Source organism: Didymella exigua (assembly GCF_010094145.1).
Source record: "Didymella exigua CBS 183.55 unplaced genomic scaffold M421scaffold_8, whole genome shotgun sequence".
In the NCBI taxonomy this organism is placed as follows: Eukaryota; Fungi; Ascomycota; class Dothideomycetes; order Pleosporales; family Didymellaceae; genus Didymella; species Didymella exigua.
The window spans coordinates 1016509-1028561 of record NW_022984782.1 but is presented as its reverse complement, the minus strand read 5'-3'; the positions used below and the strand labels follow the sequence as shown (position 1 = coordinate 1028561).

The following is a 12053-nucleotide window of genomic DNA, read 5'->3' as shown; positions in this document are numbered from 1 at the left end:
CTGGAAACATCACGACTCGTTCATTGCGAAAAATATCACGACCCGTTCATTCGTGACACATGTCAGGGCGACGCAACGGTCATTCCTCAAGCGCAGGTGATGACCGGAGCTAGGCTCAAAAGGGCTTGTTTCGGATGCCGATCACCCGCCGCCTCGAACACGACTTCGATACCCCTTGCATACGATGCTCCCTTGAGACAGCTCGCTGTCCTGCCACTCCTTCACCGACACTATCATCCACAATGAGCCGCCCGCTTCTTTCCAACCGGACATCTTCGGAGTTCCAGGACCGATCGATCGAAGAGGAGGACTCTCTCCTGACCGGCCACCGCACCGCACGCAGCGACTCACCGTGGAAGAGATGGCGTGAGATTGGGCTGCTGGCATGGGCGATCATAGCAACAGCGGGGGTTGTGGTTCTGGCAGCCGTGTACCAGAAAACAGGAGGGGGATCGCCATCAGACAGCGCCCCCAGCAACAGCCACGGCAAGCGCAACCTCATCTTCATGGTGTCGGACGGCATGGGCCCCACGAGTCTGAGCTTGACGCGCAGCTTCATGCAGTTCCAGAACGGCGCGCCATTCAGTGAGCAGCTCGTCATCGACCAACACATGATCGGCCAATCGCGCACCCGCTCCTCTTCCAGTCTCATCACCGACTCGGCTGCCGGCGCGACCGCCTTCTCCTGCGCGCAGAAGAGCTATAACGGCGCCATCTCAGTCACGCCTGACCACGAGCCTTGCGGGACGGTGCTCGAGGCAGCCAAGAAGGCCGGATACATGACGGGCCTGGTTGTCACCACGCGCATCACCGATGCCACACCGGCGTGTTTTGCGGCCCACGTCAACATGCGCCAAGAGGAGGACCGTATTGCCGAACAGATGGTAGGCGACTACCCTCTCGGCCGTGTTGTTGATTTGATGTTTGGAGGTGGACGCTGTCACTTCGTCCCCAACACGACTGTCGAGCACTCCTGCCGAGCTGACAACCGCGATATTGTCGACCTGGCGCGCAAGAACGGCTTCAACTACATCTCCGACCGCGCTGGTTTTGATAGCCTGAAGGGTGGTGCCAAGCTCGACTTTCCCATGCTCGGCCTCTTCGCTGATGGCGACATTCCCTACGAAATCGACCGCCGCAACGAGAACGACAAGTACCCATCGCTCCACGAGATGGCCGAGGCTGCCATGAAGGCCTTGAGCGAGGCCACCCGCGACAGTGACAAGGGCTTCTTCCTCATGATCGAAGGTTCGCGTATTGATCACGCTGGCCACCACAACGATCCCGCCGCGCAAGTCCATGAGGTACTCGCTTACGACCAGGCCTTCAGCAGCGTGCTGGACTTCATCAAGAGCGAGAAGACCGAGACGGTCATGGTGTCCACCTCCGACCACGAGACTGGTGGTCTAGCAACCGCGCGGCGTAAGTTCTTTCACTACCCGAGCCTATAGATGACACGCTAACACGTCCTCAGAACTCCACACCACCTATCCTGACTATGTTTGGTACCCCGCACCGCTCGCCAACGCCTCGCACTCTGCCGAGCGTCTTGCCATTGAATACGCCACTTACCTCCTCTCGTCGCCCTCGCACGAGAAGAAGAAGATCTTCGTTATCAACAGCATCACCGACGGCCTCGGCATCCACGACTACACCGAGGAGGAAGTCGAAGCCATCACCGACGCCCCTCTGACCGCGCTGTACGCCTACGCAGAAATGATCTCGCGGCGCTCGCAGACGGGATGGAGCACGCACGGCCACTCGGCTGCTGATGTGAATATCTATTCGTCTGACCCCAAGAAAGCCGCGGCGCTCATCGGAAATCATGAAAACACCGAGGTCGGCGAGTTTCTGAGGAACTACCTTGATGTTGATGTTGAGGCTGTGACGAAGGAGTTGAGAGAGAAGGGCAGGGACCTCAAAGTCCTGGATGTTAATGGTACGGAGGTTGGCTGGATGGGGAAGGTCCCGCAGGAGGGCGAGAGGCTGGATGGTCAGACGCATCTGGCGGATTATACGGGGGACTTCAAGAAGAGGCATCTTTTGCACGGTAGGACTTGTGATTGCGGTCATTAGCCTGTAAATTGGTCTTGGTAGCGTAGCATTGTAGGCGTTTTTTGGTCTGGTATACAACATGTGCTCATTCTCCATTTCAATCGCCACGTGCCTGGATGATCTGTCTGTTAGCTCGACTTGTGCTGAAGACGTCACTCGGACTCACGGAAAGCGCGAGAGCGCTAGCGTAAACGCACCTCACCTCGTCCCATCTGCCCTCTTATTCCCCAACTCAAACGTGTGCTATCTCGCTGATTAACAGCAATCTCGCTGATCTCCTTCCCTATGTGGTCTTTGGCTACTCACAGACTCGAGCGCCCTGAGTTCCCTATGTAGCACTTCTTGTGCACCTCGTTGCACAAAGACACGCTCATCACGCTCGAAATACCCCGATAGGATACCTGAGTGCCCTGCAGTCGTAAGCAATACTCGGAATGCGTGCGCACAGGTTTGCTGATGCTCAAACAAGACATCGAGAAACTCTGCACACCAGTTGGCACCTGCCGACAAAGCCAGCACGTTCAGATTATCGATGACGCACATTGAGAGTTGAGGCGTCGCCCGAAGAAGGCTCCTCAACATGATCAAGGCAGCGTCCCAGCTGCCATCAGATCCATTCAGAGCCTCCATCTCATCTTCGGATATCTTCACTGCGTCATCTACTACGCGAAATTGAAGCAGCTGCGTGACAAGATTGTACACAAGTCCGATCAAACCTGTTTTCTCTGGGTTGCGATTTTCGAACAGACCGTCCATCCTTGTTCTTTCACAGAAATGCGAGATGATGGCTTCTTCGGATTGCCATGCTGCGACAATCACTGTCATTGCTGCGGCGCGGGAACTCGGCATCTCTTTTGTTTGCAGTGGGCTATTGATCCAAAGCCTCGACTTGTCGTTATGTTCAGCTCTCCATTGGACAAGTTTGGCAGAAGCCTCAACCTGCGGGATCCAGAATCTACCATCTTTTAAGAGCGCCTGTCCTTCGGTCCCTACCGCAAATGACTTTATCCGGACTGCCTGAGCGAGAGCTTCCACTCGGTTCACGGTTGTCATTTTGGCCGCGAGAGGTTGCTCTGGAATTGAAAGGGAGAGCTCTTTAATACCCTTCGCCTCGGCATTGGCAAGCTGGATACCATTGCTGTACACCATGGTGTGGAGCAAATTTTGCATCGTTACTCCCACGTGAGCAATGTCAGACTGTGGCGCTTGCCGTTGACGATACACTTCTCGCTCCAGCCCACGGACGCCCAACAGAATCGCCTTCGATATCGCCATATCGGCGACTTTTGTCTGGATGAGTAATGCGTTGATGCAGTCGTTGATGTTCTCGACTGCCTTCTCATATCCTTTTTTTAACTGCTCGTTAAAGCTCTTGACGAATCGATCGTGCTTGCGCTCCATATACCAAGCTATGACATCTCGATAGAAGGTGAATACCTGCGCGTGGATTTCAGCATACAGCTCGCACATTCTCTGTGTCTCGACCAATTTTACGATTTCAGCAACACTAGAGACCTTCTCCGCAATTCTGGCCACTTTGTCCGAGAGGATCTCTGCGATCTCGTCGTAATTAACAGCTGCACTAATGAGGAGCGTGAGACCCCCGCAAAGCGATGAAGCGTAGTTGTTCTGAGAAGGCAGTAAAGCAAAGGCTTTCTTGTGCGCATGAAGCGTCGAACACAGTCTGCGGAGGTTACTAAACGCCTGGCCGTTATTAGCGACGCTGTCTGCTGTTGGATCAGGCTGGCACTTGCCCTGCTTTGCTTCTCTCGCCACTTGAGGTCGAGCTCTTCAACAACAGCTCTGAGTTCCTCCACGTTTGTAGCAACATATTGCTGCATCACTTGGTCGGCTGCATGGCGGGATTGTTTACGACGAATCCCGAAGAACTTCGCCAGACCTGAGGACCGCTCCTGCTTGAAGAACTCTTCACACGTCCTGTTCAGGGTCTTTTTCGCAACTTCAGCTTGATGGAAATAAATGTCTCTGCCCAGATGTTACCGAATGGTCATCAGCTTTGGAGCGATGCTACTCACTTACGGTCACCCTTCGGGTTTTCGAAGAATACGCTCAGTCGATCTCTCTCCCCTTTCTCGAGAAGGACATCCTCCTCTTCCTGTGCCGTCTTCGTGGCGCGTTCCAAGGTGGTGTTCCCGCCCTGCTCGTCTGTGAATCGACGGACAAGTGCGTGACCGCTCATCACGGCATGCACACGACTCACGTCAACAAGGAGGTACGAAATGCGTCAAAAGATAGCGTTTCTGAGCAGAGATCTAATTGTGAGGTTCCTTGTCTCTGGATGCGCAACAGGTTGAGGACAATTTCGTAGTACCCCGCAACAGTACCCAGACAGCTCTCAGCCTGATGCAGACTGCATGCACGCTAAACCTGCGGACATCGGAACAATGGCGTTGACGTCTGCGAGATGTTATTCACATGTGCTTATCAGCTTCTTAGCGCCTTTGCGGCTAAGGACGTTGTACTTGAGGACCAGTAAGATCCAAAGGCTCGCAAGCGGCCCAACCACAATCTACCATAGCCGCATGCGCTGACCACCACCTTCGTTTTGGGCGTTCGGCCTGTCCGAGGGGAGACAGCTATTTTGTCAAGTATCTTCCACCTCATCTCTTTCTTGCCACAGTCATCAGGTTTCCGCCACGAACCTCATGTCTTCTGTTTGTAGCATGGCCTCAAACCATGGGTATTTCCCTGTTCTGACCGGAATTGAAAGGGTTTCTGATACATCGGCGGTGCTCACTCCAAATATTGTGGATCGAGGAGCAGATTCTGAAGATGAATCCACTGCAGGAGCCCAACGTCAGTGTGTTCGGTCGACCGTCGATTATCTCAGAAGTAAAGACTTACCAAAATAGTAACTGATGCTGAATCTCGCCTTCCTTCGTCTAGGGGCTGGGGAGCACACAAGAGAAGGCTTGAAAGGATCGGAGTGGCCATCGAACGAGCGAGTGGTGTCACTGATAATATTGCGGAGCTGTCCAAGGACACAGAGAAGAAAGAAGGGTACGGCAAATGCATGAACTTGACGTTCGACGATGGCGTGTGGTACAAGATTCCCTGGGAAGCTTGTTGCACCTGGCATGTATGTGATCTCCTTTCTTCCGGATATCAGTCCTAGATGCTCATTGCTGACCACACAGCGCATGGAAGCCCTTCTTAGGACTTGGTTCCGAGGTGATGAGGAAAGGCTAAAAGATCTTGAGAGAGAGCATTATACCCTTAAACAAGCCGACCAAGACTTGATGCTGCCGCGAATCTGGGAGAAACTACTGGTTCACGATGCAAACATCGTCTTCTCATGGGTTGAACCATCTGCCACTTCCTCGAGACCTGGGTCACCAGTCGGAAGCTTGGCGTCAGAGGATCAATATGGAGACCATGGCCCCGAGCACCACAACCGGTCACCAGTCGGAAGCCTAGCGTCAGAGGAGCAACCTGGAGACCACGGCCCCGGATACCACAACCGGTTCGGCTACACCATTCAGTATTACCAGAAACCCCTGTTCTCTACTGATGATGATGAGTTCGTTTCAAGCAGTGTATATGAGGAACCTGTAGGATTCGAAGTGGATGCTTCCTACGAAAAGGTTCCCGCGCTTGAAGAGTTTCAACATATCATAGTACCACGCCACGCCTCCCCACATCGAAAAGGCGGAAGGAGCGGGAAGGTCAAGCTTCGCTCAATCGACCGAATCGGCAAGAAAGCGCTCAAGATCAACTCTTCATTTCTGCTGAACGTAATTCGGTCCGTCGTTACCCATACTTCCGACATGCCCGACGACGTTGAGACGGGCCTCACGACGGGCATCTTTCCATACCCATACAAGGATCTGTGTTTGCATATCGACGCCCTGCAGGACTACAGAACTCAAACCTCTGGTTTGCGTGCTCGACATTCTGCCGCTTTCAACGACAGCTTCGATTTACACATGATCCTGCTTCAGGACTATCTTGAACGTCAGCCTGAGCTTTTGCTGAAAGAAACGAGCGCTAAATGGAGTAAGCCAAATCCGAGCACGTCATTCGCTTCGATCTGGCTGCTTTTGAAACCCGGATCGGACGTGTACGTCCGTGAATTCGATGGGTCTCTCAATGCGTATGTTGTAGACTCGGTTAGAGGTGGAGTGGTTGTCGGGAAGGATGGTCGGAGAATTAGCAATTCATATCATGTTCAGCTGTGGCACCTGATACTCGGATCGGGCACTGTTCGCCCCTGGACGAGATCCATCGAGATCGGCGTCTTTGACAACGACCGAGAAATCACCAGCTTGCCGCTATTCCCGGTGAGATTCCGAGATAGTGTTGATGATGGCGCCACAAGGAAAGGGTTGATCGGAAGGGGACGGAAGTACTTCCAGTACTGCCGACGCCCGAACTTCCTACAATACTCAGGCACGGGCTTGAGGGGAGGCAAATCTGTGGGTTTCCGATTCATTCGAGACAGTATCAACTAATAGTGTAGTACAAACGGGCTCGAGTAGTCGTCGAGCATGCATCTGATCCATGGCATGACGACGGGTTCGAACGTCCGGAACACGAAGTGCACATCCCGATGGAAGACGAACCGTTCGGTACATCAATACGACTGGCCCAATGCGAGTGTCAGGAGTGTAAGGATGCAGCGACCACCGAAGAAGTTCACACAATGCACTTCAGCGATTATCGCAGACTTGATCCTGAGCGATTGGGAGAACTGACCCCCCACCAATACATGCTTATGACATCGCACATGTTCGCATTTGTTCTAAGAGACCGTGTATACGGTAAGAGAGTCACAGGCGGTCGTCGTCATTCACTGACGGGGAAATAGACCTGCTGAACGTTGGTCATCTGGAAGATCCAGTGATGGCTGAGACTGCGATCGACAAGCTGGTGATAGAACCCGGCAACAAAGAGATCATCAAGGCGATCGCAAAGATTTACACCGACAATGCGCCAGAAGGTCGATTCAGCGCGGATTTTATTTCTGGGAAGGGTGAAGGCCAGATCATTCTTCTGCATGGGCCTCCGGGCACCGGCAAGACCCTTACAGCTGGTTTGTGTTGCTTGTAGCATGCTTTACACATCAGACTTACAGGGTTCAGAATCGGTTGCGGAATTCACGAAAAGGCCGCTACTCAGTATCACGGCCGCTGACCTTGGCCATCAGCCTGACGCGCTTGAGCGAAATCTCTTGAGATACTTCCAGAGAGCAGCAGATTGGGATGCGATTGTTTTGCTCGATGAAGCTGACGTATATCTTGAGCAGAGATCAGTAATGGATCTGCAAAGAAACAGTATTGTCTCAGGTAAGATCGACCCTGCTACGCTGACTTTTCTAATGCCAAACAGTCTTTTTGCGCGCCATGGATTACTTCCAGGGTATCCTGTTCCTTACCACAAACAGGGTTGGCCAATTCGACGAAGCGTTTGCATCACGCATACACTTGTCGTTAGGATACAATGTACTCGACGACAATGCCCGAGGTCAGATCTGGGACAATCTGTTCCAAAAGCTGAGGGAAGATCACCGCAAGAAGATAGGCCCGGAAATCGTTTTTGGCATCAGTGCAAAGCAATATATCAAGACCAAGGAAGTCATGGCGCTAGAGTGGAATGGCCGGGAGATCCGAAACGGTAAGCCAGCACAATTCTGCGATGCATCGGATGAAGCTAACCGTATCTTCAGCATTTCAAACCGCTGTTGCACTCGCAGTGTACGATACAAAACAACCTGACGGCGGAGAGATACCATATCTGACGGAGAATCATCTTGAGCAGGTGGTTGCGATGTCATTGGCCTTCAAAGACTATATGAAGAAAACCCGTCAAGGCATGACGGAATCGGAATGGGCAGTCATGCGGAACAATCGATACGATAGCCTGGCTGATAGGTCTGGCACACCGAGAGGAAAACGCACTGCGGCGACAACAACAACAACGGAAAGATAGTGGATATACATCGCTCTGGAGACACGTTCAGGCTTCTCATCCTCTCCGTCCAATATCGCCATCTTAAAACGTGAACTTTAATGATCAAGGCTTTGTCCATCCCAAGTCAGAGCCCTCAAGTCAAACACCTAAAAACATGAACAGTACAAGAGAAGCATTGGTTTTTCGCTGTGGAAAGCGGCTGGCGTCCAACACTACACGACGAACGCCAAAGATAGACCTAAGATTGTAGGAAAGCAGCGAGAGATTACAAAAAATACACCGACAATAGCTGTAGCTCTGGTAAATGGAAATCCATATTATGGATTTCAGCTTCCCTAAAAGATCGTGAACAGCAACCCAGACGCCTATCAGAACAACTGTAGCTAAATTTTCTACTATACAGCATAGTTAGGGCAGCACGATGATAAAGCTCAGAGCACACCATGCAATTAAAGAGCTTACAATGATTTCAACTTATGCTAGCAACATATGTGTGTTGTATATCGACCTGTGATATTAAGACTACATCTTTCCGAACCGACCAGCCTGAACGCCACACTCCCCCTTGACCATCAACGACTGCTGTCACTACTTTTTCGACGTCGATGTGTTTTTCCCCTTCTGCTTATCGTCACCAGTAGTGCTCGTCTTGAACGAAGTCGGCGCGGGAGCCGTCGTGCTCGTGGTTTTCTTACCGTCCGACGTCGTTTTGCCACTCGTGGCAGTGACCGCACTCTTATCCTCCGTCTTACTCCCTGTAGCACTCGCTGTAGCGCTGCGCGTAGTAGACCCCGTAGCGCCGCTGGTATGCGTAGACCAGTACTCAGCAAGCGCCTTCTCGACCTCATTGACCTTGTTGTACGCATCTAGCTTGATGAAGAAGTCAAGCTTTTTCTTGATCTCAGACTCGCTGAATGGCCCGTTGCGGCCGGTATAGTCCTTGTCGTCGAAAGAAACGGCGCGGTAGCGGGGTTCCATGGGGTCGATGAAGTGCGTCGTTTCGTTGTAACCGAAGTCCGCGAGTGCGGTGACGTTGAAGGCTGCGAGCATCTCGTGGTCTTCGTGGATCAGGTTGTGGCAACTGAAAGAGCCAGTCAGATACAATATAATGGAAGGTGTTGGTGTCAGTGTGAGGACTTACTGGAACATATACACGCCATCCCACGGTGCATAGCGAGCAACGACATCAATCTGCTCGTTTACATCCAGCCACATGACATCCTTGAGCGCGACTTTCTCGTACGGCATCAGTGCTCCTCGACCACCAGAGCGTGCTGTAATTTGTAAATCAACCAGGTGGATGTGGATTGGGTGAGACCAGCCGCCCCCAGAGTTTGCAAGCGTCCACTTTTGCACTGCACCGCGCTCGGGCTTGGCGAGAATGCGTTGGTCGACATTGGACCACGTGATACCGTTCACTTCCCATTTACCGTTGCTGTGCTCGAATTTGAAGTTGTATTCGGTTTGAGCGTGGACTGGTGGGAAGGGCACGTTGCGGAGCGTTTGGGGCAGGCCGTTGGGAAGGTTATCTCCTCTGCTTGGGTCGGAGACTTTATTACCCACAATGAAGCCTGTTTGAGGTCAGCCGCATGTAAATTCGAGCAGTTATATGGTTGCTACTCACGCATCACTTGATCAGTGGAGTTGTAGTCCTCGTCGGCAGCGACCTTGCGGCTGTTGCGGAGAGTGACGTTCTTTCCAGCATAGGAAGTGAAGTCAAAGATAACCTCCCACCTCTCAGCAACTGAGATATACAGATCGTTTGTCTGAACCGGGTTGAGGGTCAAGCCAGCGTCAGAGGCAAATACCGTAAAAGGAACCTGCTTGCCTGCGGCATCGCTAGACTCGAAGTAGAGTTGATACGACCTACTGATACCGGTATTCAGGAAGCGAAGACGATACTTGCGAGGTTCAACGTTGTGGTAAGGCCATGGAATGCCGTTGACATGAATGACATCTCCAAATACGCTGGTGGTCTCACCGTTGGCTTCTGGATCCCAGAGGCTGCCGTCGGAGTTGTATCGCTTGGCAGCAAGAGCAAGAGGAAGATCAAACTTGTCAGATGGAAGGCTAAGGGAGTCTTCCTGAGCATCAGATAGGATGTAGAAACCGGCTTGACCAAAGTAAGCATTTTTGGCGGTGTGATCGATAGCATGGTCATGATACCACAGAGTACGAGCATTCTGTCGGTTAGGGTAGTAGTAGTCTTTGTACTGGCCAGGTTCTGTGGTGTCGTCGGCCCATCCATCGAATGGGGCTCGGCTGTACGAGCCGTGGAGGTGAACACTGTTTGCTAAGGTGCCTACGGTTGGTCAGCAAGGAAAATATGCCGACATAAAGAGACGACCTACCGTGGTTGACAAAGCGAACCACAGCCTCGCGTCCTTGACTCATCCGAAATGTAGGACCAGGGACTTCGCCATTGTAACCAACAAGCCTTGTCTTGCCCAAGTTTGGGTAGATTTGCACATCGACTGGCTTAATCTCAACTTCATAATAGTCAAGAGAAGAGCCATCAGAGTTCGGAACAGTGCTACGTCCGCGTCAGATAAGTAAAAAATACGGAGGAAAATCGAAGGCACACTTACTACTTCGGCTGTATCTCGCTTCCAAAAGCGAGAGGTTGCGTGTACAGAGGATAAACAGGAGATAGCCATGGTAGCGCACCGCCTTGAGCGAGAGCGCTGCTTGCCCAGAGCAGTGTGAGAAGGCCCGACTGGAGATACTGGCCAGGCATCGCAAATCAGAAAGAGGAAGGGATCAAGATGAGGTATTTGATGAAGGCCTTAGTAGCCTTACCGTGGGTTGTCGGAGCAAAGAGCTCCGGATGAGATCGAAGTGACGAGGCGATGCTCTGGAATGATGAGTTCCAAATTCTGGACAACGGAGGTATGGCCTTTTATGTTCATAGGGGATATGCTATTGAGCTTGAATTGCTGATGACAGCGCCCTACTGCGGCTGAGTATGGTCGTCTATCAGGCCTTGCCGACTTCCACGAGGACATACATCTAGACAAGGATGCCGAGTGCACATCACGTGTGGACGCTAGAGAAGGCTCGACATAGAGAGGGACCGCCACCAAAAAGCTTCAAGCCACCAGCTGCTGAATTAGTCCGGGGGGTGTTGTCTGGTGGTGCCAGAACACTACACGCTGTAGCCAGTCGCTGCCGTTTGCGAAGTGCATAGTTGTCACCTAAAGTTCCAGAAGAGTTAGACGGCATTCAGCTGGTTCGGATGGACAGCTGGCATCGCAATACACTGCCCGCACGTGGCTGCGTTCACGAAAAGAGCATGTCGTGTTTCTTGGCTGAGGAAGCGAAGACGGACTATCGAATACTCACTGATGCTTTTTATCGATGAAGACGCCAAGGCTTCATGTAAGCCATGTCCAAGAGTGCTTATCGTTGCGGCAAGCCTTCTGAGTCGCGACTGGGCACCGTTAGGATCTTTGGCTTGGCATGTGGCTCTGATACGACTACTGTCGCACATGTTTGCTCTTGTTCGTAGCAAAGCCATCGGCGCCCTCGCGTTGAAGCCCACTCTAAGACATTTTGGCAAATATCTCTGTACTCGTGACCAGGCGCTAAGGGTCACCGTCAAGAAGCAGTGCGCATTCAAACGTTGTTGCCTGATGTTATGTCAATCACCCTGTAGCCCAGCAAGAGTAACATTCTATCATTCAACGGCTGATTAAGGGAGCAGAGATGACTTGCAAGTAGAGACAAGGACAACTTGTAGGAGCTGAGTGACATGGAAGCAGTCCTTCGTGAAGTTGCAGAGCAACATACCACACCTGCACGACTGCAGCCTTGCCTGTCTTCCGAATTGACGTCCACGAGGCCTGCCGGGGCGCATGCAAGTAAGAGCGGCATACCAAATGACGGGCTGTGCTATTCTAGGGGAGAACGCTTTTCCTCTTTGGTGCTCGCGCGAACATAGGTAGACGCCAATTGTCGTGGGAGCTGAAGCAGGGCTGGTGAGGGCGAAAGCGAAGGAGGCGAAGTCTGGAAGCGTCCCGCGGCTGCCAAGACATCAGCCGCACTCGCCTAAATCGCCCTCGTTGCTT

General features: G+C 52.2%; 5 protein-coding genes across 5 annotated transcripts; 2 read left to right on the top strand and 3 right to left on the bottom strand.

Moving 5' to 3' along the window:
- The first annotated feature begins 163 nt into the window (after positions 1-163).
- On the top strand, positions 164-2155 carry M421DRAFT_418914 (alkaline phosphatase-like protein). The gene is made up of 2 exons (XM_033591938.1): positions 164-1422; positions 1475-2155. Exons 1-2 carry the CDS (start codon positions 243-245, stop codon positions 2074-2076), a joined length of 1782 nt encoding a protein of 593 aa, XP_033450864.1. The 5' UTR covers positions 164-242; the 3' UTR covers positions 2077-2155.
- Positions 2156-2310: 155 nt separating this feature from the next.
- M421DRAFT_412885 (uncharacterized protein) lies at positions 2311-4596 on the bottom strand (the record flags this gene model as incomplete). Its single annotated transcript, XM_033590437.1, has 3 exons — positions 4096-4596; positions 3778-4039; positions 2311-3739 (listed from the first exon to the last, which is right to left on the bottom strand). Exons 1-3 carry the CDS (start codon positions 4253-4255, stop codon positions 2311-2313), a joined length of 1851 nt encoding a protein of 616 aa, XP_033450863.1. The 5' UTR covers positions 4256-4596.
- A 125-nt stretch (positions 4597-4721) lies between these two features.
- M421DRAFT_91106 (uncharacterized protein) lies at positions 4722-8004 on the top strand (the record flags this gene model as incomplete). Its single annotated transcript, XM_033597913.1, has 8 exons — positions 4722-4872; positions 4929-5155; positions 5214-6491; positions 6536-6836; positions 6884-7108; positions 7143-7361; positions 7405-7689; positions 7742-8004. The coding sequence occupies 8 exons, from the start codon at positions 4722-4724 to the stop codon at positions 8002-8004; spliced, it is 2949 nt and encodes a 982-aa protein (XP_033450862.1).
- Positions 8005-8574: 570 nt separating this feature from the next.
- On the bottom strand, positions 8575-10723 carry M421DRAFT_99886 (uncharacterized protein; the record flags this gene model as incomplete). The annotated part of the gene is made up of 5 exons (XM_033598814.1): positions 8575-9067; positions 9128-9557; positions 9611-10288; positions 10338-10519; positions 10575-10723. 5 exons carry the CDS (start codon positions 10721-10723, stop codon positions 8575-8577), a joined length of 1932 nt encoding a protein of 643 aa, XP_033450861.1.
- Positions 10724-10822: 99 nt separating this feature from the next.
- On the bottom strand, positions 10823-12000 carry M421DRAFT_378051 (uncharacterized protein). Its single transcript, XM_033589833.1, has 3 exons — positions 11701-12000; positions 11329-11416; positions 10823-11180 (listed from the first exon to the last, which is right to left on the bottom strand). Exons 1-3 carry the CDS (start codon positions 11857-11859, stop codon positions 11020-11022), a joined length of 408 nt encoding a protein of 135 aa, XP_033450860.1. The 5' UTR covers positions 11860-12000; the 3' UTR covers positions 10823-11019.
- Positions 12001-12053: the final 53 nt, after the last annotated feature.